This window comes from Seriola aureovittata, chromosome 9 (assembly GCF_021018895.1).
Source record: "Seriola aureovittata isolate HTS-2021-v1 ecotype China chromosome 9, ASM2101889v1, whole genome shotgun sequence".
NCBI classification, from domain to species: domain Eukaryota; kingdom Metazoa; phylum Chordata; class Actinopteri; order Carangiformes; family Carangidae; genus Seriola; species Seriola aureovittata.
Window position 1 is genome coordinate 18,322,539 of NC_079372.1, and position 27,354 is coordinate 18,349,892.

Here is a 27,354-nt window from a genome sequence, read left to right on the forward strand (position 1 = left end):
GAGGGCACGCACGTCAAACAACAAGAGAGATAATGGGCACCTGACAGCCAGGCAATAAACTGCAATAAGAAGTTGAATGGTGGGCGTATCATAATAGAACATGCATTTGGCATCCTGAAGTCAAATTTCTGCATAGAGATGGCCAGTGTGCAGGACATCAACTGCGCAGCCTCGGCTTATACAGCCTTTGTATTGTGCAACCTTTCCAGGGGACCAGCACAATGGGAATGGGTATGAATGAGGCCCGGGGTGATGAACCACATCCAACACAGCCTCTTAATGAGCAGGCATCCCATAACAGACATGCCATTTACCACAGCCTTTAGAGCCCTAACCCGACATTCACTCTGCACTCACCTCAAGCTGCTTGTTTTTATGACAACAGGCGCAGCCTCCATCCATCTCCACTGTGATATCCACTATGTCTTTGGACTTTCAGTTTATTGCAGAAACATGATGAAGCTTCATTAAATAAATTCTTTAATTTCACACATGGTTGAATGCCCATCCACAGAGCTGCGTTCTCAACCTAAACAGCCACACATGTATGGCAGATGCAGAGGAGGTTTTAATAAGCACAGATGTGAACAGGCTAACAAAGTCCAGGAAAGGGAAGCAGGCAGAAGAAAAAGAGCAGGTCCAAGGAGAGGTTCAGGTTCAGGTAGGAAACCAGGTCCGAGCCAACAAGAGAAACTGAGGGACCTTGATGAACTTGTGAATGACTGAAAACCAGACTGTATTATATGTAGAGGAGCTGATGCGGTAAATAGGAACAGGTGTGTCGGTATGTAACACTCCATCACACACCTCCACACCACGTTTCTATCCACAACTCTCATCACACAACCACTCCCACTGGTGTCTGAACAGCAGTGACGCATCAAAATTACCGATCACTTAGTGTAAAACACACAGCGAGGTGAGACCAAACGCACAGTCAGCAGAACAACACATCGTCATCCAGGCAGCACATGAAGACCTGCAGGAGGACAAGCAATCAGCGGATCAGCTGTCTGCAAGTCTGTACAAACTGAAACAGATGTTACTGCTGCTCCCAGCAGAGGGACAGAGGCAAAGATGAGGAATTACAGGCAAAACCACATCTCAATAGCTTGGGGATATGATGTTACTGGCTGCCATGGCAACACTGGTCCGTAGGAAGTTAAACTGACTAGATACCAGGGAAAACAGCTGAATCTCCCGCGGGCCGAGATACCCGTCTGCTTCACACAGAGACAGTCCACCTCCCACCATGTCCCCAGCAGAGGGTGCTTCATACTGTCTAATCCTCACATGACAAAAGCCTCACAGATCAGCAGAGGCATTGCCAGGCTGGAACTTTCTACTATCTCCACTGACTTCCTCAGTAAAACTTAAGTTCATACCGTTCAGGCTAAATGCAAATAAGCTGTTTTGTGTATAGTAACAAAGGAAAGATAATAACACAAGAAATTAATAAATGGCTCCTACATCTTCAGTACATGATTACGCTAAAAAAGAAAAGTGACAGAAACGTCCTCAACAAACTAACAAGCTGATTATTTACATTATGTTTACATAACTAACAATAACTCAGACTCCATATCATCAAAAACAGCTTCATCGTCTCCGCTTGTTGGTTACGCTGTAACTTGTCATGTAATGTTTGTCTCAGCAACACAAACATGACACCACAGTTTTCTGCCACATGTCGATGTGAGTGCTGATTTTTTTCTTCAGTCCTACATGAATATTGTATAACATGTAGCCAGGATTATCAGTGATGTTATGGGCAGTTACACTTATAATCATTACAAAAACATTAGGTATTAAAACACTAGATAAATGATACTTTGGGGTCTCCCAGTAGTTGTGGTCATGATGAGATGGTTAAATTTCCCTTCAACCTGCTGAGCTCTCTGATGTTTCCCTTACACAGAAAAAACATGTTCTTCTCTGCATGTAAATGTCATTTCAATTTTTCTTTCAATTTAATTACTTTAACATTTTACATTTCATATATTGCTTAACAAACTTTACACTGCATGAAAGTCAGTTTCATTTCTGGAACTTTTGATGCCCCAATGCTTCGCCCAAGGTTTTATCACTCTGTTTTGTCCCGACAGACATTGCACCACTCTACACAGCCCTTTTTGTTTCATTTTTATTATTATTATTATTTTACATATTTATGTCATCAGGGCTAATACATTCATATTTACATTCTTCATATTGTGGGATGCAACCAGTGTACCCTCACAGGAACAGGAAGAAGTCAAGTGTGGATTTTTGGAAGAGATTTCTGAAGGATCTTCTTGATGGCACCGTGGAGCCCCGACAGAAAGATTCTGTTTCCTTCCTTGGTGAAGTGCACGCCATCTTGCAGAAACAGACTGTTGTCGTGAAACTAGTCTTCCTCATCAGTGTGTTGACGGTCTTCCTGTCTCTGTTGATCTTCCCCGGCTGTTCGTTTCTCCACACTTGCCGCTCATTGATGCAGGAATATGCAATGATCACTGAGGGAAACTCTTCATGGAGCTGCATCAGTTCCCTCTGCATTCGACTGCCAAGTTCCTTGGCAGATGTCAGTCCCAGATTGTTGCCACCGGCGTGGACAACCAAAATGTCAGGGGGACTCTGTGTGGACAGGGGAGACAGGGGAAAGACCCTCTTCAGGGGTGCTTGGTAGCTCTGTGTCTTGCTCTTCTGCATTTGTGGACATCTTCATCCTCTTCCTTTCAGGAGAGTGGATTCCTCTACAGACATCACTGTGGGCCTTTTCAGCAGAGATCTTCCTCTACAGATTTTCCTCCTCTTCCTCTCTGGGGTAGTGCTGTCTGGGCTTTCTTTGCATGTCTGCAACATTTCAGCATATGTCCTCTTTCTTTTCTCTAGAGGCTTGATGTGAGCCATGATGGATTTCTCCTCCTCAGCCAGTGTCAGTGGCTTTCGTCGACTCTTTTCAACCCTACAGGACGAGCTGGTAGATACCTGGTTCTCTGGCTCCTTGTCAAAAGATCCAGCAGAGCAGGACTTCTCAGCTGTTTCTTTGTAGGTTACTGATGTTTTTCAAAACTCTTTGAAATAAGACAGTTGGAAATTTTGAAAAACAAATGTTATCGGTATCGCCCATTGGTTCTGCACACACGAATCAATAACAACTGATGTAGGAGACTAAAAGGTCTCATGGGCTCATGGTGATGTCATGGCTTGAAAGTCACATTCAAACCTACTCAATGGTCGTGTGACAGATTCTAGATATCTTCCTGAGATTTCAGCTGCATCTCATCGAGCTTTCTCAGTGAAGAAGTATTTATAAAAAACATTCTTCTTTAATGCTACTATAAACTACAGCCACGCTCCCATTGCATTTCTCCAGGAAATAGAAGCAATTTTATATAAAGAAAATACAATTCCGAATGTTGCGTGTTTCCACTCAGTGATGTTATGCGAATGAAGCTGAATTTTTTCCCCTCACAAAATCATTCCAGTTAAACATGGCAACAGCATCATAACACGTGCGTGAGTTAGCGTCATGGCTGCATCTCATGATCTGGAGATTCAGCATCTCGCCTATTTTTCATGTGTGACGCAGCAAAAGCAGACGGAGAAATTACCTGTTGAAGTCATATTGACATCCTACCAGCAATATTACATTAAACTGACACCTTTCACTACAGTTGTCTATGTCTAGGCTAAATCTGAATAAGATACACACATGGAAGTTTATAAATATAAATGTTTTTATTCATTTTATCAGCTGCATGTGGAGACAGTGACACATTCTGCTGAAAATAAATCAGCAGAATCAGCTCATTGACGCCAGCCACTACGCTCACGCAACGCAGGCAATGTTTCCCAGCGTGCCAGTGCTCCTTGCTGCCCCTCTTAAAGGTGCACTATGCATTCCTGCATGGTTTCAGCGTGATTTTATTTTTGTCTCAAATCATAGGCATCTCCCCTTGAACCACTAGCTGCCTGCCCCCTGAATACACTGTGAAAAAGTACGGTCTCTGGAGACAACACAGCTAGACGCTAGAGGCAAAACATGCCCGCTAGGCTAACATACCTGAGCTGGGTGCTCACAACATTAGTAGGTTATGGAGGATTTGGAGGTGTGTGCACGTGCGTGTGTGTTAGCACATTGTGTGAGCAGCAGCCTCATGTTTTCTGTTTTTTGCTTTGGTATCGAGGAATTTCATTGGTATTGGCAACGACCACCAAAATTCTGGTCTCGTGACCTCCCTAATTTCCAGTCAAGCGCAGTTTCTTTCAGTTTTCCTCTTTATTCTGCCTTCACAACACCACACACAGATCCCACACTGCAATCACCACTGACCACAGATCTAACTCTTTTATTGCTTTTGTCTTTGTTGCAAATAAAAAATACTGTTTAAATTACTTAAAATGCTGTGTGGTCTCCCGCTTTGTCTAGCTCACATGTAACATACATTTATACATTTAGAATACATTTTTGTGCAGCACAGAGACTGTGGATTTAGTTTGTTACACTGGAATTACTTTAGGAAGGGATCTCTCCAGGTGGCAAGGCCCGCATTTGACTGAAACTTTAGGTGCCACTGACCCCTTTAGTACCCCCAGTATAGTGTATCAAACAACAAAACTAAGCAAAACAGTTGTTTTGCTTAGTTTAGCATCAGGGTTGTATATATAGTCTCCCCCAAAACAATTAAAACCAGGAAGTAGGCATGACGAAACCCTATGGTGACCTGGAAGGGACCTCCCACTACCTGCTACAATCATAAGAAAGAAACCCCCCTTTCAGCTCAGGCTGCAGAATTAGCTCTCTTCTTCTGCATTTTTTAATAAGGTGCAGGGTAGTCTCATACAAACTGGTACATACGCTTTCTGTGTCCTTACTAAGTCCTGGCAAAATCATCAGTCATGGCTGAATCCTGCATTGACAGCTTTGTGAAATTATGCTAATATCAGGCACACTGCAGGTATCTAATATAATGTTTTGCACCAACACAACACATCTGGCACATTCAGTGCAACAACAACATACTGATGTTACTAATGTAATGTAGTGTAGGCCTGATGGCGCTCCCCGAATCTTCACCGACACCAGTTTTCCTACATGGCCAACAGATCCACGGAGGACGCCGTGTCCTCAGCACTTCACGCTGATCTTCATCTGCAAAATCGCAGCGTCACGTACGTCAGGATGCCCGTTGTGTATAGCTCTTGACAGCGTGCCCTTAAAATAACAGTGAGGCCCCAATGACGTTAGACCAAGTTTATGTTGGTCAATTGTGCAATCACTTTCCTGCCTCAAGATAGCACTGTGCCTGACTGCAGCTCATTTTAAGACCAACACGCCCATGGGTGCTCCGATGAGCGCAGGTATATTTTTTATTTGTTACAATGTGGCCGCTGGATGGGAAAAAGACAACTGCGTCAGTCTGAAACTAGCAAAGACACTAAGTTATGACCCAGAGCCCTAAAACTCTCCACAGATTTGAGGAGAGCTGCAGAATCAGGTGACAGTTCTCTGTGGTCGTCCATTTCCTGTTTTAAGCCGAGGACCATGTTACCATGACAATGGAAGTCCTCTAAACTTAAGGAAGTACTTATTTTAACCCAAACCGCAATGTTTTCCAAAACCTCACCAGGTGGTTTTTGTACCTGAAACTAACCTGCTTATTATTGTAACCACGACGATGAAGGGATGGTACGCCACCCACCATAGGGACACTATTTCAGGATGGGTACTATGGGTCATATCAGAGGGTAGGGATGAATGACCTATATGGGAGTTCAGGTGGGAGGACTGGGCAACGCAGAATTATACAATATAATTTCACCCCATTCAGAAAAAAAATACTGTATACTGAACGCTGACTCTGTTTAATCCAATCCAACCCTGCAACAAATACTTACATTATAAAATGTAGATACAATCTAATAATAGTGTTTAAATGGAGGACAGTCATTGATGCTGTATGGAAAATTAGCTTCACTCAAATTCAAATTTCACCATGTCCTTTATCTAACATCCCTTACTGACTTGTTTATATAGTGGATCCTCTTTATTTGTGGGTCCGTGTAAGAGCATGCCACATTGTAAACCCATGAATTTTCGAGCATGTGTGTGCGCCATGTGTGTGTGTGTATGTGTGTATATAAGCTCCACATGTGATAACATTCTCTCGTTTCTCATGGTGGAAATATTTATGCTAAGTCCTCATTTGAGCGTGCAGTTCAAACAGACAGGGTCCAGTGTTCTTTCCCCCTTTTTCCAGACGCAGTGAGCCTCCGGGGGGGGGGGGCCTTCCCATACAAAGACGCAGCATTGTGAGCGTGACCCGACCCTCCTCTCTCCCCAGCCCCAATATATGTGTTTATATCAAAACCTGATATCCATTTTCCATCACTCCTCTAGCTTGGAGGTATTTATTTTTAGCAAGCAAGGAACTGTTTCAAGGGAGCTGTGATATGTAAATAGTCGTGATCCATCACAGGTGTCCCGTTGCCCACAGAGAGGACGCACGGTCTGATGATGTTTAAAGAGAAGAAGATGAAAAGGAATCAGCCACTCTGGCAGCGGAATGTGCACAGAGTATATATGGACACTCATTTCCACAACAACAATTTGAAGCATTGTAGAGCAGGATGGTAACAGTAACTCAAGCTCGCTTATGTAAATACTTTTAGTCATTCAACACCAGACTGATTGTGTTAATATTAATTTGATCATTGTGTGACTGCATGCACAGATTCGTGGTATAAAGTTTGAGAATATTTTACTCTCTTCAAACCTTCTTTTCAAAATCTTTCAAGCTGTGGTTAATACAGTGTTTTATCTTAGTAATGGCTTAAATGGTGATGTGAAAGTTGTCTCCATCCGCCGTGTTTCCAGCCACAGCAGGAAGTTGTATTCTCTCATTAACACATTACACACTGCTAGCAAAAGTTAGCAGTGAAAGTGATCAAGCATCCAGCAGCTGAGAGACAAACATTTCTTTCTTTGGATATGACAAAAACTAAAGCAGGTTCCAAAAGGAGGGTGAATACTGGACTCATCAGGCCACAGATTTGACTCCCAGTCAGCGCTAGTTGTTGGTCTGTGGTAGAGATGAGGCGGTTGAAGGTTTCATGCTAAATAACGGTTAAAAATGTCAAATGGTTAGTATTACCATTTAAATTTTAAGTATCACTATAACGGTGGTCGATTTAACTCACGTTAAGTTAGTTCATGTTAATAAGCAGTTTGTTGTTCATTTGGCAAGTCACAATAGGTAAACCTCAACCTCTTTGACATTCTGTTAGTTCGTTACCCATTTACTCTCCACGCAGACTGTTCATGTGCACATTTTTTCAAATTCAGTGTTCAAATTAATTGGCAAATGCAGATGTCATTATTTAATTAAAACATAAATCTCAATTTTGGTCACCGCTCTCTCTCTTTAACACAGAAAACCCACGATAGGAGCATGCAGCAGGTTTACAGTGGCACAGAGCTGCAAACTCCAGCGTATAAAAAGGCATATCTGGGCTATGTGTGCAGGCTTGTGTCTTTGGACTTGTACAGGGCGTAGAAGAAGAAGAAGAAGAAAAGGGAGATGATGAAGAAGAAGAAAACATTGGGTCAAAAATCTGGGACAAGAGCCTCAAAAAGCTCCAGCAACCTTTTTTGACATGGGATTGTGCATATTACCAATACGAGTGTAAATATCGTTGTGTGTGTGTGTGTGTGTGTGTGTGTGTGTGTGTGTTTGCATGTGCTCAAGAGAAATGGTATCATCTGTGGTCAGACAATGGAGGTTTCTCTTCTTGTTGTGGACCTGAGCCATCGGTGAGTTGACTCAGTGGAGAGACCGACATTTTCCAGTTCTGTGTCATGTCCAAAACCACCTTCAGTTTTCCAGCGTCTTCATCAGAGGGAAGCATCTTGTCTCTGAAAAGCATCACGCTAACAAAAGACTCTTCTCTTGTGCGGGGGGTGGGGGGGTGGGGGGGGGGTGTGGCTGTGGTCCACGCTGTAGGGATCACCCCACAAGTTTGGAGAGCGTAGTCCACGTTGGACCCGGACCGAGGCTTGTTCTAGACGTAGCTCAGAGGATGAAAGTTACAAAATGTCCCACAGGCTTCGCTCTGATTCACAGAACTCATTCTTTCCTTTAATGCTGTGATTAGACCTCGGTGCGGCAGTGCTGTCTGAATGCCAGTTCTTCCCTCCCTCCAGGTCTACACTTAGAAACTGCAGCCAAGTCACTGCCAGTACAATAAAACACACTCCCTCTGTTGTTTCACAAACGAGAAGAACTCTGTGTCAGTTCGCTCAATATTTGAGCTAATTTGCCAAATTATGTATTTACATTATTTACATAGAACACCAAAAAAGGATTTTTGTTTCGGTGATTTGATGGTGTCTGAAACGAGGCCGTAGATTCGACTTCTGCATCTTTTTTTCTTTTTTTTTTAAGTGTTGAATACTCTCATCTCTCTTCCTCTTCAATCACTAAAGATGGCAGACCTGGCAACTGCAGCGATTAAAATTTTTGTTTACCCGGCAGAAAACAAACAATGAAAGACATGTTACCTAAGTCCCTGACCACCATTACTGCATCTGCCTGGAATGTTATGTCTTCACAATATCGTCACATTCCACCGTCTCTAAAGCAGAAAGATCAACCATGTGGCAGAAAAATGTAGGTGAACTTTGTCCAACTTTCAAACCAGAAACAAAAACATTTGTGGAGCTTTTTTTTTTTTTTTTCCTTTTCTCTGAACTATATAGAAAGCGACTGATGCTGGTGCTGAGCCGTGCTGAGGGAGACAGGAGAGGACAGGGAGGCAGGCAGTGAGATGGGGGGATGGTAGCGACTTGCTTTGGAGGAAATCTGGAACCTATAAACTTGGGCAACTTCTATGACAAGAAGCAAACGTCACAACGGTTTGATTTGGTTGGCTGTACGGCACACCTTGGTCTCCGCCTCGTCCCTTTGATCGGACCAATCGCTTAAGATTCATTCTTCCTGTTGTCTTAAGCTCAGCTGTCCATGAAAAGTCCTGTGGACCAATCAGTGAGTCAGATGGGTGGGTAGCTGAAAGTTTCACGGTCCCCTCCCTTTAAAAAGTCAGATTCAGGTTGCTGTTGTCTCACATGCAGCCACAGGAGCGAGGCATGAGAACGGTCCAGTTTGCCGATGCAGTGTACACTGACAGAGGCTGGGAAGGGATCATTGGAAGGTTTCCATGTGTGTGGATGAAGAAGCACTGTGGTAAACCAAAGCTGAGTGCTGATTACTCACCCACTTTGGCCTAGTATGTTTGGATGTGACAACGTTTAAAAGTGATAAGTTGGAGAAGAAGGAGGACACAGCAGAAGGCCGAAGAAACACACAACGTAACAGGGGGAGTTCCTGAACACAGGGAAAGAGTGTGAAAGAGGCAGAGGGGAGAGAAAGACGCTGAAGGTAAGAGAAAAACACTGGGGATATTCAGAAAGAAGAAAAACGTGGCCAAGCATGAGAGAGGAGGAGCAGTCTAATGATGAGCACCCTGAGGGAGGGGTGGTTTCCAGCAAGGAGAACATGGGGAGACCACCTTCCAACGCATGTCCTGTTGTTGTAGCGACGCCGGGGGTCACCGTGCGTAAGCGGCTGACAGGCTCACATACGGAGGATCGCGTTACCACAGTGACTCCCACCACATCAGCAAGCTACAGCAAGGTCAAGCCAGGGGACGACATCCAGATCTACACCCCCACCGGACCCAAGAGACTGAAGAAGAGTCCTCTGCATCGGCCACCTTCCTCAGAGCCGTCCCTTTCTCCCGTCCCCGGCCCGAGTCCCGGCGGTCTCTCAGCCATCGAGGACCCACACGCCCAGCGGGTGATTGCCAACATCCGGGAGCGCCAGCGGACGCAATCTCTGAACGAAGCCTTTGCCTCATTGCGTAAAATAATCCCTACACTCCCCTCTGACAAACTGAGCAAGATCCAGACCCTTAAGTTGGCATCACGCTACATTGACTTCCTGTACCAGGTACTGCAGAGCGACGAGATGGACTCTAAGCTGGCTGGATGTAACTACCTGGCCCATGAAAGACTGAGCTACGCCTTCTCTGTGTGGAGGATGGAGGGGGCCTGGTCGACCATGTCCGCTGGTCACTGACCCCGCCTGACTTGTCTTTTGACTGCTGCCCTAAAACATACGATGAATTCCTCATGACGGTAATGTTCTTACTTGACACAGACAGCAGACCTGTGGCCGACCGGTGGACTCACACCGTTTCACACCTCAACGTAGTTTTCCTCAGTGGAAAGACTATCTGACACTTGATAGTTTCATGTGAGCATTTAAGCCACTGCACTTTCACGAAAGCTGTAGTAGCTGACATTGTTCTTAACCTACATATCAGATGTAAATATGGATTCTGGTGATGTGTTGTTGTTGTGTGCCAGTGATAGGTCTGGAGAAATGTGCCACAACAGGAACATTGTGCTCGGTGAATGATTCCTGGCTTTTCAAAAAGGATTTTTTTTTTTTTTCCCCAACATTTGTACTTTGTTTACATAGATCACAGTGGAGGGCAGAACAGGAGAGAGACAAAAACAACCGGACTTCATTCAACATTTATTCAGTTCCAACAACCTGATGGTTTAAGGATGTGATGCCTCTAAATGTTGCTTCCACATGACAGCACGGCTCATTCTGCTGGAGCCTCCGTGAGCCCTCGGCTTTCATCCTCATCATCACACTTGATTTTTATCACCATCACTGCCATCAGTGTCATCATCATCATCATCATCATCATCATCGTCATCGTTACCATCGTCATCATCATAGGTATGCATACTGTGAGCCACATTTGATGCTCGTTTTTATATTTTTATGTAACTTAATTTCTGCCTTGGGCCAGCGAGTGTGTGCAAGTTTTGCATGATACATAAAAAGTAACAACCAGAGGATGCAGAGGAGGGACTAGACGAAAGTCAGAACCGGGAAGACAGAATAGGATGTTCTCTGAGACATATTGGGACCTTTGACTTTTCCCTACCCTTTCAACTCCTACTTTTCCGAGACTCTGACATATTATGAATCCCTGACCACCTCTGAACCCAAACGACAGTGGAAAAAGTAGCCGCGGGCAGCCGTCATCCTGACTTAAGTTTCTCCTCTTTATACCCAAACCAAGCCCCTTTGTTTCTTCCAGCGCCAAAAAAAACTCTCCTCTTGAAATTCTTTCCTCTCATTTTTGCCCAAATTTGCTTGCGTTGCATGAAACCGTGATACAGCTACAGCGAGCTGACGAGGAGGCGTAATGAAAACAAACGGTCCCTTAAAGCCATGAATCATGTGTGTCACCATCAAAGGGGGGGGGGGGGGGGGGGGGGGGGGCTGATGTGCCTCCCCGCTGGGCTCCCATAAACCACTGGGAGTGATGGAGGAGGTGAGAGCTGATTTATACACACACAAATGAGCTATCATGCATAGGTGTAGTTGTGCGCACACACCCATGCACAAAAACACACACACATCCCCCCACGTCTTGAGTTTTAAAAAAGAACCCGAGTGCCCTTTTCTTTAAAAGTCCACATCCATAATTACCAAATTATACACATGCACTAAAGCAACAAAAGCCAGTTTTTGCATTATTGCGTCTATGATTTTGGTCTCACATGAAAGAGACATAATGCCAAGCAAACACCACCTGCAAGGTTTAGCAACTACCAAACTACAAGGAAATGGGGGCTGACACGGTGTTTGTATTCAACACATATCCATGACAAACCACTTCTTCCTTCATTGCCAATATGCATGAAGCCCAGCAACCTATCATTAGAATGTCCCAGGGAGGTAGCTAATGTTTCCAGCTCCTATGAAGTCTTTTACTGAGCCCCACAGTCAGCACACTGTGGTCTCAGAGGACTAACCTTCACTGACATGTTACAAGACACTTGACATTTAAAAAGAATTCAGTTCTGGGAGAGAGGAAAAAAAGAAGCCCCTGTGCATTTTGTTTATAAACCTAGGGCGACTGGTCCTTTAGAATCAGGCAGATGAATTTTGACTGTACATTAATTCCAGACAGCGTTCATCTAACGTACTGAGACATGATGGCGTCTGCAAGTTTTACTCCAGAACTTTTCTTGGTGCAGAAATTGATGATGTGTGAAAAATTTGGAGATTTGCTAACGCCCATTCGTGTCTCAGTTTAATGCCCATGTGTCACCCTGAATCAAGTTGTTTTACTGACATGAGATCTTGATCCTAGGATTATAAATGTTAAAAAAACAACAACATTTATTTCTGTTATTTTTAACAATGATGAAATGAATTAAGAGGATGACTGTTATCTTCCTCCGATGGCATTTTGGAAATATGAAATTCCCGTTGGCAGCAGTAATTTGGAGTAATAAAAAGATTATTCCAATGACCATCATTCAACAATAAATACACACCACAAACTCAGTAACATGTCTCCATTTTTATCTTTCCAGCTGCTGAATAAAGTGACTGTGATCTTCCCTCTACATCTCCATGCTCCTTGCTGCCATGTCTGCCATCCCAATCATATGGACTTTGATGCGAACGGAAACCTTTAGGTTCCACACTCTTGGATAGATCAAAAGCGATCGGGATGCAGACTGACATTTCTTTGGACCAGCTAAATCAACAAAACGCTGTCATTTATTGAGAAGAAAATGCCGCCACAGGTCAAGTTGGAGCAGTATTTGTGTTTTTTTGTTTCATTCTATTTTCCCCTAGAGATTATTCTAAGGAAATTTATATAATAGCTGTCACTGGAAAAAGACTGCAGATTTCAATCTCAGATAATAGTATGTTCATCTCTTGTACATGTGTTTACAGCGTGTGTGAGGCTTTGTTTTGGTTTTTTTTAAAGAGCATTTACTTGAAGCATATACAGTGTGGTGCTTTATGACAAATGACACTGATACAGTATGACTGAAAATAAACATTACAAGCAGAAAAAATAGAGTTAGTGATACATACAGCACATGTATCATTATTTGAAAAATAAAAAACTGTCTTCAAAATGGTTTGTGTTGTTTGGCCAAAACTGGATGATGAACAGCGCAAAGATTTACACTGGCACCACACCCTCTTTGTCTCCTGTCTCTCTTGTTAAACTGTCTCTCTTGTTTTCCCTTCCTTCCTCCTTCCTCCTTCCCCCGCTCTGTTTTTTTTTTGTTTTTTTTAATGAGGTCTGTGTGCCTTTGCCTGGTCAGTCAGGAACAGTTAATTCCTCCAAAAAGAACACGTTAATGTGCAATTAAGGGCTCTGGGGATATTTATAGCCTGTGTGGACTTAAACCTCTCGGTTGTCGCTTGATCTTTTCCGTTGTGTATTTTCATGCCTGAGCAAAGAGTTAAATCAGTAAAACATCAGTACAACATCTATAAGACCTCATACATGAGAAGAACACTACACACTGGTCTCGTCAGTCTACAGATTTCTGTTGACACAGCTTCCTGGTATTTATTTTAATCCACATTGTAAGTTAATTAGAGGCTAATTGGTCCCACTCCATGGCAGAGTCTCTCACCAATCTAAATACAAAGGAAAACTGTATATTTTATCAGTGACGTGGCTTGAAAATGTTCTTCCCTTCCTGTAAAACACGGCAGCTTTGGGGAAAAAAACCCGGGTCTGCAGTAACGTGACGTATATGTGAGGTCTCAGCGGGCAGACACACACACCGGTGCAGCCACTTAAAGGCTCTGCTCGCGCTCACAGGTGTTTCCGTTTGTTCTGATTAGAGCTCTGCTCAGCTGCAGGCGGGGTGGAGTTGGAAAAAAAAACTTAACACGATATCTGGGCACATAAAAAGACTAAAGGTGTAAGTCGTCCCGCCTTAACCGGTGCAACAGAAACTAACAGCAGGTGTCAATCAAACAGTGCTGAAGTGCTGCACGTGGCGTTTCAGTGATAGGAAGATAAGTGCGATCAGCTTTTTCTCTGTCTCCTTCCGGGTGGACAGAGTCATGTGACATCTGCTTATTGATCTAAGTGACGTTTGAGTTCACAGATCTGAGAAGTTTGCTCTTTCCGGTGGATGCTGGCTCTTTGCAGGTGACTGCCCAAGGAGGACGACTAGTTGCGCTGATCATACGGTGACGTCACACCTGGGATACGTTGATCGTTCTGTGGAACGGATGGGAAATGTGTTTGTGACATCCATGCATTCATGTCATCTCAAGATAGACCGACTGAGTCAAACAGAAATGCATCCAAATGCTTACATGGCCACAAAGTCATTAGACAAAAAGTGTCGGCTGAATCATGACGACACGTTGTCATGACTACACAGTACAAAAAAATGGAATATGTATGAATGAGATGCTTGTATGATTATAATGTGGTTCTCTGGGGGTTAAAAAACACATATAGCACGAGATTTGGATTAAATTGCACTGAACTGAGATAGATTTTTTTTTCTTTTGTAAAGTTAGATTTTTTGAGGCATGTCTGCATTAAAGTCTTAACGGTAGACATGCACAGTGAGGATCTGAGGTAAATAAGACGGAAACTAGTAATTATTGTAACAAGGTGTGACATGGACATGGTATTAAGATGCATGATGTTTTTGGAATAAACAGCAGTAGCTAGCTAATAAGATACTGGCTTGCAATTTGTGGTATGAATAAGACGCCTTAATGTGCTATTCTAATCTGCTGGTGGACAGTGTCTAAACAGCTGGAACTGAAATAGCAAATTAGCCTGCTACTAGGGACAAAAGGGCAGATGTCACTTAAAACTGAACTCATACATATTGCTAGATGACTTGTTCCTGTCCGTGATAACAAAAGAAATTAAACCTTCCTTAACTTCCTCAGGTTTAAGCTAATATTCTTTAACCCTAACACACCAAGCACTTTCTTCATTCACAACCAACTTCAGATCTGTCTCCATAAATTATTAACATGATCGTGATGCTCAGCGCTCACTCAAACACCCATAAATCCCACCTGGGTATATTCACTTTTTAATGCAGTTACTGCAAACATTCAATGATCTCTTAGTAATTTATTAGGAAATAGAATCAGGATTTTGTGAAGATTATCAGAGTTATATTCATTGATGCACAAGTTCTATGCAAATTGCGTTTTATATGATGATGTTTGGACAAAAGGGAAATATAAAAACGGGCTTATACTGGAAGTTATTCTTTTTTTTAATCAAGAGGAAAAGACAAAAATAACAGTACAAAATAGACAATCTTTCTATACATACACATGGTAGGAAATGTAAAGGAAAAATAACACATACAGGTAAATAATAAAGAATAGCAATGAAACAAAGATTTCAATGTCATGTTTTTAGATACAGAGTTACTGTAAGTCCAGTTAGTTAAGAGTTACCAATACACATACTACTGAATGCATCAAGGCACATGTGTGACATGTGTATTTTGGTCTTGAAGTTTCTATTTACAGTGTCTTTCTTTAAGAAGAAGGTACAATGACATCAGTAATAAAGGGAATTAAGAGCTGAGGCAATACTGGCCTCTATAAGACAAAAAATATATATAATACAGGAGAGGTCACTTACAGTATTAGACAGGCACACATACATAAACACACACACACACACACACATTCAATCACACAAAACACATGACAGAAGTTTACATATGTACTAGTGCACATGCAATCACACACACTCTCTCTCACATTAACACACACACACACACACAAACACACACACAAAACACACACACACACAACACACACACACACACACACACACACACACACACACGGAGACAACATAGAAAACATTTACTTCATAGACGCCGCGTGCACCTGCCCGGCACGCTGTATAAGACAGGCACAGCATGTCGTTTGAATGCTGTCACTTGTTGTTAAGAATACTATGAACGACACTAAAAGAATGACACACTTTTCAGTTGCCCTCACCTCAGAATAAAAGTCTTCCATGCAACATTTCCTTAACAATTCCTACTGGGATGGAGCAGTAGTGCAACAGCAGAGGGACCTCAGCCGGATCTATACTGTCCTGCTGTCTGATAGAAAATCTCTGAGGCCTTCTGTTGGGCAGATGATGCCCAGGGTCTGACTAAACTCTCATACAGTTTCCTACCTGGATGCTAAACTGACAACAGTTCCTTCAGCCAGTTAAATGAACTCACTGTGGAGATTGTGCTAATGTTATTCTACATTTTACAAAAGCTGTATTTACACACAAACGCAACATCGGGTCTCTTTTTTATCAAATCTGTTGAAAATTGGATTGTGCTGATTTAAAATTATTTATTATTATGGTTATAAAAAACTCAAAGGAAATCTCTAATGCAACAATTTTTAGACAAAGCCACGTAGAAAGTACTAGTCAAATATAAATTTAATCAGTCTCAGTTTCATTAGAGACTTTTAGTGTCTAGACGCTGCTTCAAATTATAGAAATCTGGAAATAAAAGTCAAATTTTGTCAAATGTAATTATCTAGATTCATCTATCTGCAGCTTTAATCTAAAAGGATTAGCATTCATGTTCATCAGAAGTCTAAACTGGTCAAACCTAGTGCGCATGAAAAATGATCTTGCAACACAATAACTTTGAAACTAAAAAACATGATCTTGTTATTTGTACTTTTGGAATGCAGAGCCCTTACACGCCCCTGTAGCAGGGCGGTCACAGCGATCAACATGACCTCTACTACAAAGATGATCGACTCTAAGTTGACTGTAACATGACGAGGAGTGCAGCTACTAAGCACGGCTGCAGAGAAGAGTCAAATATGAAAAAAAAGAAAAAGAAAAGGTCACGTACAAACAAAAACACAATGCATTAGTTTCCTTAATTAGACTGTGATGAAGCTTGGACTCCAAAACTATTTAGATCATGAACAAAACATTCACACCAGTCCGGGTCACTGTACTCATCAAACGAGAATACAAAAGTCTGCATATACGGTGTTCACCTAAATCCACAGGTTTCGAATGTCGTCTTTTTTAAAAGTAGAGTAAGAGCAGTGTCCGTACTGGTCCCTCCTGTTGCTTGCATACAGTCCCGTTGCCAAGTGCAGGCTGTTTTTTCTTTTTTTTTTCTTTTTTATTTTTAAGGCAGTTTTCTTTGGGTGATGTCCATTAAGTGCATTAACATTATTGCCACTATCGAACAATACAATGATCCTCAGTGGTGCCACGGTGGAATGAATGCTCCTTTAGTCTCAAATATAAACAATAATATACAGTATTCAATACTAGTGGTACATCAACAGTTCATCATTGCTTTGTACATGTGTCTGTAGGTGTATTTATATGTGCGTGTGTTTGTGTGTGTGTGTGTGCATTTAAGACACTGAACAGGAGTAAAAAATAACCTTTCTCCTAAGATCTTGCCTACTTCTCAGATTAACTTCAGAGGAAATACAACTGTACAGTATTTCGGCCAAAACGTGTCCTTAGACTGAGTCAGAGACTTCATAAGACATCTCATGAAGAGTGGGAAAAAAATATAGCAAACACCATTTCATCCAAATCTTCGAAAAAAAAAAAAACAAAAAAAAAAAACAACTATTAAATAACCTAGAGAGGAGTTGTTTTTTTTCCCAGAGCTTTGGAATTTCTTATGGTTCACATTATGGAATGAACAGTGCAATTAAACAACAGGGACTTTCGCCCTTTCTTTGTTTCTACAAAAAAACCACAGTTGTCCTTTTTGTGTCTTCATTTTCTCTCTTTCCCTTGAGTTCTTTGTTGTCTTCTTTTAGTGGTTAAACTGCATGTAATGACATCATTAAAACAGACAATCTCCGTGTCTTCTTCTCAATGTTCTTTTCTTTTTCTTTTTTTGATGTGGCCACTTCTTTCTTTGTTTTTTTTTCTTTTTGCATCTCATACATCAGGTACATGTGCACAGTACATGCTTGCACCTGATGTCATACAGTAGGTTCGTCCTGCGTCAGCCGTTCTGCAATACATTTGGTCGACAGTGGCTTCAGCTCTGATATGGGTGAAGCGATGTGGCACGAGAGAAAAAGAATTTATAATCCAAAGTCGTCTCCTTCTGAAACCAGATGTTGGTCTTTTCTTTAAGGCAAAAAATTAAGGCAACAAAACAGCTGCTGGTACATAGTGCTTCAAGAAGAGTCAGTGTCTGTAAAGGTTTGTGGTCACAGAGCTGTGGGCCCAGACCACAATCCACTGTCAGTCAGGAGACATGGAAAGTCTATTAAAAATCATCTTGTATTGCTCTTTGGTGAGGTTTCAGAAGGTTTCCCAGCTGCAGGTAGTGCTGCTGGCGTCAGCTGAGTGGTTACCAGCATTGAGGTGCTCGTACGGCAGGTCTGTTAGAGGTTTCAGCATTGTGGGTCGCTGGATGTGCATGTGTGGTGAATAAGGCAGATGGGTGGGGCTCAGTGGCATTACAAAATGCATCCCCATTCATGGTAATGTGACAGCGCAAGAGATCCGAGGCTACAGGTCGGGCCCGACTCCTGAAGGTGAGTTTCTGTGAGGTGATTGGTCGGATTCTTCTACATGGAGTCGCTGTCGTGCTCCATCGGCTCATCAGGGACGCTGGAGAAAAACACAGATTGTGAGTGGAGAAAGTGTGGTTTTTGTCGTGTGTGTTTGTGTGTGTGTGTGTGTGTGTGTGTGTGTGTGTGTGTGTGTGTGTGTGTGTGTGTGTGTGTGTGTGTGTGTGTGTGTGCTCTACCTCTTGTTGGAGAGGACTCCCACGGAGAGTGAGGCCAAAGCATTGACAGCATCTGTTTCCTCACAGTCTCTTGTCTGAGCAGCCAGGTAGGACAGACCCACTGACCCACTGTGAGCCTTCACACTCTGCCAGTACTGACCTGCAACATCCACACACACAGGTTACTGGTGCTTTCATGCAAAACACAACAAAATAATATAAATGGTTTAAAAAATAAAATAAAAAAACAAAGGAGGAAGAAGAAGAAAGTTTTGTAATGAATAAATAAACTTTTGTGTGTTATCGTATATTTGTGATATAGTTCCATGGGCATGCAGGATGATATTTATGTGTTTGATAATGATAGATTCAGTCGGAGCTTGTTTATTTTCTTTGTGTTTGTGTTATGTAACTGAGTCAGCTGTTATTGTTATGTGCATTATTATGTGTTATGTTGTGTGTTCTTATGTATTGTGATGAGTAGTGTGAATGTGTAAGGTTGTATCGTCAACATCTAAACATCTAAAGAAGAAGGCGGAGAGGGAAGAGAATGAGCGTGGCACTGGAGAGGACCAACGAAACCAAAGAAGAAGTGAATAAAGTTTGATTGTGCTCACTTTGTATCTGGATGACCGTCTGCAGGGAGCGGACTGCGTTGGCATTGGGCTTCTGAAGCAGGACTTCTTCAGGCAGCGGGTCCTACAGCACAGATGCAGACATGAAGACACAATCAAATAACTTTAGTCTTTATCTTAATCTTTAGTCTTAGTCTGACATCCTTTCAGTGGTTAAATGGCTGGTGACTGAAGAGATGTAATTTCTTGTCTAAAAAACACACTTACTGAATCCACAGATATTATTGAAAAGAAAAAGCACATTTCATACAGTATGTTGTACTACATCATACTATGGGCTCCATCAATGTGTGTGTACATGGGCCAATTTTTGTTAATTTTGGGCAGGGGAATTAACAAAGGGGTAAACAGCCCATTCGAAGAAGAGAAATATCTGAAATCTGTTTTTTAAGTTTGAAACCTTCCCGCCTGTCATGCCTGACTTTTCAAACCCCCCCGATATTCCACAAATTCAAATTCCACAATCCCTGAAAAGTACTTCATTTTCATGCTTCCTTCATGTGTCGGTTACGCAGCTAAGCCTGGAGCAGACATTTGAAACCCGATTCCATTAACCCAGCATGCCTTACCTGTATGCCTAGGAGTGCACTGACACAGGCTTCAGATGCGTCGCAGATAGCTGTGAGGTCGTGACCTCCCTCAAGCGCCAAAACCAGACGACCCCCTGCTAGAGACATCAGCTGGCGGGTCAGGAAGCTGAAACCTGTGGTAGACAAACACACAGAAATGTTAACATGAAGTATGAACCGTGCAAAAGTCAATAAGAATGAAGCTTGGCACGGAAGATGCAATGATTAGACCACGTATTGCGAGACTTTAAAAAAAGGTTTTGCTGTAATTTCCAATACTCTCCGAAAACAAAAGGTATATTTTTACCTTGTGGATCCTCCCACAGCAACATTACCAACTACCAATTACAATAATTATGGTTACATCAGTGATCAAGTGATTTACGGTTGAAGGCACGACTCCTGCTCTTTGGTCCATGCTTGACTGGAGCTGTAATAATCTATTAATATCTCTGAATATCCGCAGGACGATAAAATTAAGTTCTTATTGGCATCCCTTCCTAAGAACGAGACCTTGAGGTAACGGCTGGAGGACGGACTGTGCGGTCTGTGGTGGAGAACTATGCTTACATTTGGCGGAGACCTTGTACCCTCCCAGAGGAGCTGGGTTTCCCTCAGCAGCATCAAATCCAGCCGACACCAGAACGACGTCCGGGGAGAACTCCTGGGCGATGGGCATCACCACAGACCTGAAAGGACACACACACACGCACGATGAAGAGCTTTGTATTGTTGCAGTTGCTACTGGCTGCCAATAGAGGTTGATACAAGTCATGCATTACACAACACTCACACAGTGTCTGTCCTTTTTGTGTATTGCAGTTTTTTTTTTTTGTCCTGAAGATTTGAACAACTGAAAAGAATAGAAGCAGAGGAAACTCTTTTTTCTTTAGAGTCGCATAAAAAGCAGTAACAGAATCCTTCATACACAAGTCTCAATAATAACTTATGAAATCTGGATTCTGAGATTGCCAGTGATTCCACCCGTCAACACTCCAGAGAGGTTGAACACACACCTGTAGTTCTGGCTAAAAAGTGAACAAACTCTGCAGTCAACACTTGGAGCCACTGCCAAAAAGCAACACTTAACTACTGTTTACATTACTGTGGTGACATCACCAGTGAGACATCACTTGTTTGTGACATTTAAATCACTAGCAAGGTTTTAAAACAGCAAAGTTCAATGACTATTTGAATGGCAAAATGCATTTATGTTGAATAGGAGGGAGAATAACAAGACTGTTTCCCTTGTTATTCTCCTGTTAATCTCAAGTAGACACATTAAGAGTCAAATCTGGAACAAACAAGAGGCACGCTTCAACACACTGTCCAAACAGGGACATTGTACTTTCACAACCAGAGTTGTAGCTCACATCTCAGTTGATTCAAAGCTTAATGATTCACCGTTTCTTGGACTGATTTGATCAATATGCTCGTGAAGTTTGTCCCTAATATTCCACACTGGACGATCTCCCTGAGATGACAAATATTAATGATGATCAAATCTAAAGAAAAAAAGTCATCCAGCCAGAACTGACAAAGGAGCACTGTTTCTCTGCTGGAGAGGCTGCAGAGCCCCGAGTGCGACCAGTCTGCTTGACAAAGTCATATTGTTTTGTCAGCTCTTGTAGCTGCACAGTGTTATTGGTGTACTTCAAACAGATGAAGATTTCCTTAATGCTATTGTTGTTAAGAAGAGAGCTGGTGCTGTCCTGAGGTGGAACGAGGCTCAACTCTGCGGCTCGACGCCGTCGGCAGAGTTCAAAGTCAGAGTGTGTGAGTCTGTTTCCCATTAGAGGCTTGTCACTCGCCTCACGTCATTGACAACACAGAGAAAAGAGGAAAAACAGTCCATCTGGGATCCATTTACTTTCATTATTCTGCCTGGGGACTTTGGAGACCTCCCTCCCTCCTTCCCCTTCTCTCTCACACACACACACACACACACACACACACACACACGCACGCACACAAACACACACACGCGTGCGCACCCAAACAGAACACACACACACACAGTGCTGTCATGACTGCATGCAGATGGACAACATGAGCTCATAGACAAAAAGGAGGACACACAGAGATAAAACACACAAACACATTCCAGCACATACACACTAGTACACAACACAAAGACATACACAACACATGGATGAAATTTCATGCACATACACACACCAACACGTGAAGTCGTAACATTTTTACTGTGTCAAACCTTTACAGTGTGTGTGTGTTGTGTGACGCTTTGATTTGATAAATAATTCCTAAGACCTAAACTTCATCATAGCCATGTGGATATAAAGCAGAGCACGCACACACAGACACACTTCACTCATCCCCACACATGCACACACCTAACCGCAAAACCCCAACCCCACCTCGCCTGTAGACCCATTAAAGCTCCTGCGTTCCCCCCAGAGAGAGAAACTACAGACAAACTAATGGAAAGATGGAGGGGAGGAGGGAAGGTGGAGGAGAGGAGGGGATGCTTATTAAAGATCAATCAAGGGAGGAGATGTAGAGGGGCAGAACTGTGTGTGTGTGTGTGTGTGTGTGTGTCGGGTGGTGGTGGTGGGGGTCGGGGTGAGAGTGAAGGATAAGGTGAAAATGCACCAACGCTCCCCCTCTGAAGCTGAAACACTCAACCTTTAACCCATTACATTTATTTCAATCGATGGCTCACACTCTTTTCCACAGACCGTTCAAACATTTACAAAATTCATTAATTACAAAGGGAGGCGGAGAGGAGCGTGACTGGTGGGTGGGTGGGGGGGGGGGGGGACGCTGCCCTCTCATTACAGCCTAAAGAGATTATGTGTCCCTGCAGGATAATCATAATCATTTTCATTTTCTGTTCTGGACAACAGAAAAGTTGTTTTTTTCCCTATAGTCTGATGTTTTAGAAAGACGTTCATGTCACGCTGGTTCATGAATTTCACTCTGTGTCCTGTCGTGTGCGCTAAGGGTTTCTCCTCGTCTTCTTAGCGCCTGGACTGAGGGACCTTTGATGATTTGGGCCTGTAAAGCTAACAGAGACATTTGCATTTAATCATTTGGCAGATGTTTTTATCCAAAGCGACTAATACAAGCGAGGGACGGCACTAAAGCTTCAGTGCAGTAGTAGTAAGTCCAAAGTGCTACGTCTATTCAATAGGAGAGAGGAGATCAGCTGGGTGGTGTACTGAGTGTGGTAAGGCCCGATGCTAGATACTGGGCTTCACGGTTAAATTGTGTTACTTATCTGTCATCCTGGTGGCTGAGATGCTGACCATGTAATCACGTCATCTCCACTGCTTTTTATTTTATTCTATTATAAAGGGAAAATGCAGTTTAATATAATTCCAATACAGAGTGTTTTTACACAGTGTAATGAAAATATACAACATTTCAAGTCCACCTTCGTTGCATGTCATCCCCTCTCTCTCTCTTTACCCACATTTTCCTCTCATATACGTCTCATTCTATATGAACTAATAATAAAAGGTGACCTATGGTAGAAAATGGCACCTTCTGGTGGATTCAGTCAAAGTTTCATCTGGAATCGGTGACCTCAACTCACATCACATCTTTAAATGACTTTTATTTTCTATAACTGAGCGGGCAATTATCTGAACAGTTTTGATGTGGTGAACTCTCATCATCCGGGGCTAAAGGCAGATTGAAACAAACTGAGAATTACTTAGATCTTCTATTAGGTCCAGATCTGAAGACCGGCCCATACGATTGACATTATGTAATAAAAATGATACTTTGAATCAGTTGGTCCCATTGAACTTGAGGAGGCACATCCTTCTTAATTCTCTTTAGATCTGATGGGAAAGCGTTCAACCCAATTTTGTCATTAAATACTTTTCAAAACATTTTCTCTTTTAAATGTGAAGAAAAATACAACCCCCTTTTTTCCTGGGGTTTTCTTCATGACCTCAAGCTGTGGGAGGTGCACACCTACCTCCTGAATGTCCAAAACCTCGAGCTCTCTCACATGAAGACAGAACACTGAAGCCAACATTACCTGAACGCTTCCTGTTCGCTTCTGACGTTAAGGGACGAGTTTGAATTTAAATTATGAGCAGATATGAAAAAACATGATATCTAAATTATATCTGGTGTTTTTCTCCATCCAACCGGCACGGCCGCTGTCAGCAGGACGATATACATACATACGACCTTCTGGACTTTCCAACAGATTTTCATGTATCCTCTCACCATGCAGATGTGATCTAATCTAAACACCCACGCTTCACGTCCAAATAGATTTCACGTCACGTCACAGCCATGGAAGTGAACCGCTTCCCCTCCAAAAAACACCAGGTGCACAAGCCCCCCCGCTTTGAATTATTCTCACAGGCAAAATCTGTCTTTGTCTACCTCTGCTCCACAGAAAAGGTCAAAGGTCAGGGTCATGCTACAAGGAGGCAGTCCTGGAGCTGGCAGGAAATAGTGTTCTAAGTGGTCAGGAATACTTCAAGAGGAAGGACAGCTTCGTCTGACTTCTGAAACTCTTCAGATGAGCAGTGATATGTTTGAATCATTGATTGTGAATGATCGTGTGTGTTAATGGAAGTGCACACTAACGACAGGACCGAAGTGCACGCAGGCAGATCGTTGCTGATGGTGCCTGCCATGGCCCACCCACCTCATGTATGTGTGAGAGTGCATGTTTGAGTGTGTGTGTTTGTGATTGAGAACTATATAAACGTGTACATGCTTGTGTGTATGGGCACAGCCCCCCCCACACACACACGTTCTCTCTGCAGCTTTGCCACTGTTCCCCTTTTCCAGTAACCATGCGGTTGCCACAGTTTCCTTGGGGTTTGCTCCACCAGACAACCAAAAAGCCCACACTACTGAAACTTTATTGGTGGCAAACACCCACCGTCGACAATTATCCCGACCCACGAGCAGGAAGTCACAGTCTGCAGTCTGTCAAACACAAGACCCGGACACCATTTGCTGTAAAGCATCTGAAGTTACTGGAAACCGAGAACGCCAAACACATGGTCCCCAAATGACAAGGATTATCAATTACGCAAGAAGTACGTCAGAGGCGATGTGGAGCGGAGCCTCTGATCAGCTTAAGTGTGTTTGTTGTGGCTCAGTGTAAAGGAAATGAGAGAAATTGTCTGATTACAGCTCCACTGAGTATCTTCATCCTGATCAATAAAAACTGGAACACAGCTGGTGGCAAAGTTATTGGGCTTTTTCTGTTTGTTGCCTAATCTACCAGATTTCACATCCAAGACTCGAATTAAAGTCAGAAAGATAAACCAAGCATTCCTCATGCACTGGCCTTACTAATGTGAGCATGCTGAAACAATGACAGCAGAATGATCCACTTTAACTTATTGTCCCGACACTCTGAATATTTTCTGTTCTTCAGTCTTTATGAAAAAGAGCTGTAGTGAGATTATAACTAATTTTCAGTGCAGCGTATATGATAAAATGAAAAAAAAAAAAGTCAACGTTCTGTTGTGTATCACAAACTAAATCTGAAGATATTTATATTTCCATCCACACCAACTTCCCAAACTCTTCCCAAAAGTTTAAACGAGCTACTTCCTCCTTCTTATGAACTGAACCTGAGAAACAGTGCTGTACAACGGTCTACAGGAAGTGTCTAGTCTCTGTCAGAGCATGGAGTACCATAACATTTGTAATGTAAACACTTTGTAACGTAGACTTATAAATAAAGATTATTACAATTATATATGATAATAAGCACTGCAGCTGTTCTGAAGGCTCGTAGAACAACTCAGACACTTCATGCTGGTTTGTCCTATAATTACTCACCCACATATATAAATCGCCTTATCTTGTAAGCTTGTGTTGCAGTGCTTAAACACAGCAGCAGCTGTTTGTACCTGAATGCAGCGAGGTACTCGGCATCTCCCATGGGTGGGTCCAGTCCTCCCGTCCACGCCACGTTGACGTTGAAGCCCTCGCCCGCTCCAGAACCGACCTAAAAATCAAAGAAACGCATTTAGAACCGGTTTAATTCTGGCGGTACTTTCACTCAGCAACAGGGCGACAAAGTGTCCTGGACGCCGCTCACCTCCACCGGCGAACCACTGCCAGGGAAGAAGTTCCCGTCGTCATAGCGATGGAGCGAGATGTAGAGAACGCTGGAGTCACTGTAGAACACTTCCTGGGTGCCGTTACCGTGGTGAACATCCTAGCAACAGGACGACGTATTAATACTATACTGTACACAGCAATACCACAGGAAATACATTCACATCTGAGCACTACAGGAATATCTCAGTGGGTTTTCATCAGTTTAAACAACAACAGTGAAAATAAATGCACAAGGTTAAAGTTACCCAATCCACAATGAGGACCTTGCTGACGCTGAGCTTGTGTTGAAGCTGCTTGGCAGCTATGGCCACTGAATTGAAGTAACAAAAGCCCCTGTAGAGATAGAGACAGTGACAGAAGTGTAGAGACAATTTAGAACATGAGAGTGAAAAACACTAAATCTCTGCTGGCTTCAGAGTGTCATGTGTGGTGCACAGTCAATGAGAAGTTTGGAAAGGCTCTGTGCTCTGGGTTGTCTGTAGTGTCAGACAGGGACTCAGAAATGTAAAATGGTTAACACTACAGCATCAGTTAAAAAAGAAAAACAACATACACACAAAAAAAAAACACAAAGACATATTCATCTTCCTTATTTTGTCCCTTTGTCTTCTCTCTATCACTCCATAAATATCCTCCAGAGAGAAGCTGCTGACAGTGCAGCAAGAACAGGAAAACTCACTGTGGTCAGGCTGAGCATGTGACTGACACGCACGCACGCACGCACACACACACACACACACACACACACACACACACACACACACACACACACACACACACACACACACACACACACACACACTTACATTGGATTGGAGGGGTCTGCATGATGCCCCGGCGGTCTGACCACAGCAAAGCCGTTCTGTGCAGAAGAAGAAGACGACGCTATTCATCAGTGTTTCACTGGATGTGAAGAACTTTACATGTTAAGAAACTAAAATCCTTCACTTCTAAAGCTTTTATAATGTAAAGGAATAAAGTTTACATGAAGAAAACTAGACAGCAACTAATGCTTCCTGGTTTGTGTGAGGTTTGTTTACATCAGTGCTGCTTGTATTTGCAGCACTGATGTGGATCTTTATGAAATGACTTTGACTTTAAACCCAGTTTATCTTTCATAAACACCCGATCTTCCAGCCTCATGATATAGGGTTTTTTATTATTTTCAGGAGGTTTACAGAGAGTATGACGGCTTTAGACAATTTTATATAATTATAAATGTGGATTTAAGATTTTTTTCACTCTGCTATTTTAAAAGCCGGTGAAGTGAATTAAGGTTGACTTCATCTTTATCATCTCAAAGCATAAAGCTAAACATTTCATGCATACACAAGATCAAATGCATGAGTTCAGGTCATCCAGGGTACTTATTATGTTGTCTTGTAAATAAGTATGTACAGTATACATTCTCTACAATATGTATAGCTCAAAAACAGCCTTT

At 42.6% G+C, this 27,354-nt stretch overlaps 2 protein-coding genes across 6 annotated transcripts in view; one reads left to right on the forward strand and one right to left on the reverse strand.

The window, feature by feature from the left end:
• Positions 1 to 9,124: 9,124 nt before the first annotated feature.
• Positions 9,125 to 13,003, forward strand: LOC130175419 (twist-related protein 2-like). 2 transcript variants are annotated; one of them, XM_056385893.1, is made up of 3 exons: positions 9,125 to 10,180; positions 10,527 to 10,796; positions 12,452 to 13,003. In XM_056385893.1, exon 1 carries the CDS (start codon positions 9,474 to 9,476, stop codon positions 10,119 to 10,121), a length of 648 nt encoding a protein of 215 aa, XP_056241868.1. In that variant the 5' UTR covers positions 9,125 to 9,473; the 3' UTR covers positions 10,122 to 10,180; positions 10,527 to 10,796; positions 12,452 to 13,003. The 2 variants fall into 2 exon arrangements, with proteins under 2 accessions (XP_056241868.1, XP_056241866.1); XM_056385891.1 differs by having other exon boundaries at positions 9,125 to 10,796.
• Positions 13,004 to 16,233: 3,230 nt separating this feature from the next.
• Positions 16,234 to 27,354, reverse strand: part of hdac7a (histone deacetylase 7a) — a 56,786-nt gene continuing 45,665 nt past the window's right edge. For all 4 annotated transcript variants that reach the window (XM_056385885.1, XM_056385884.1, XM_056385887.1 and 1 more), the window contains exons 17-25: positions 26,720 to 26,775; positions 26,159 to 26,246; positions 25,891 to 26,010; positions 25,700 to 25,797; positions 20,409 to 20,527; positions 19,839 to 19,972; positions 19,252 to 19,333; positions 18,656 to 18,794; positions 16,234 to 18,516 (exon numbers count right to left, since the gene is read on the reverse strand). In XM_056385885.1, coding sequence (XP_056241860.1) covers positions 18,474 to 18,516; positions 18,656 to 18,794; positions 19,252 to 19,333; positions 19,839 to 19,972; positions 20,409 to 20,527; positions 25,700 to 25,797; positions 25,891 to 26,010; positions 26,159 to 26,246; positions 26,720 to 26,775 — 879 coding nt within the window. In that variant the 3' untranslated portion in view covers positions 16,234 to 18,473. The remainder of the gene's footprint in view (positions 18,517 to 18,655; positions 18,795 to 19,251; positions 19,334 to 19,838; positions 19,973 to 20,408; positions 20,528 to 25,699; positions 25,798 to 25,890; positions 26,011 to 26,158; positions 26,247 to 26,719; positions 26,776 to 27,354) is intronic.

Excerpts from the sequence above, each read along its gene's own strand:
- LOC130175419 (XM_056385891.1), top strand. The coding sequence starts at position 9,474 with ATGAGAGAGGAGGAGCAGTCTAATGATGAGCACCCTGAGGGAGGGGTG.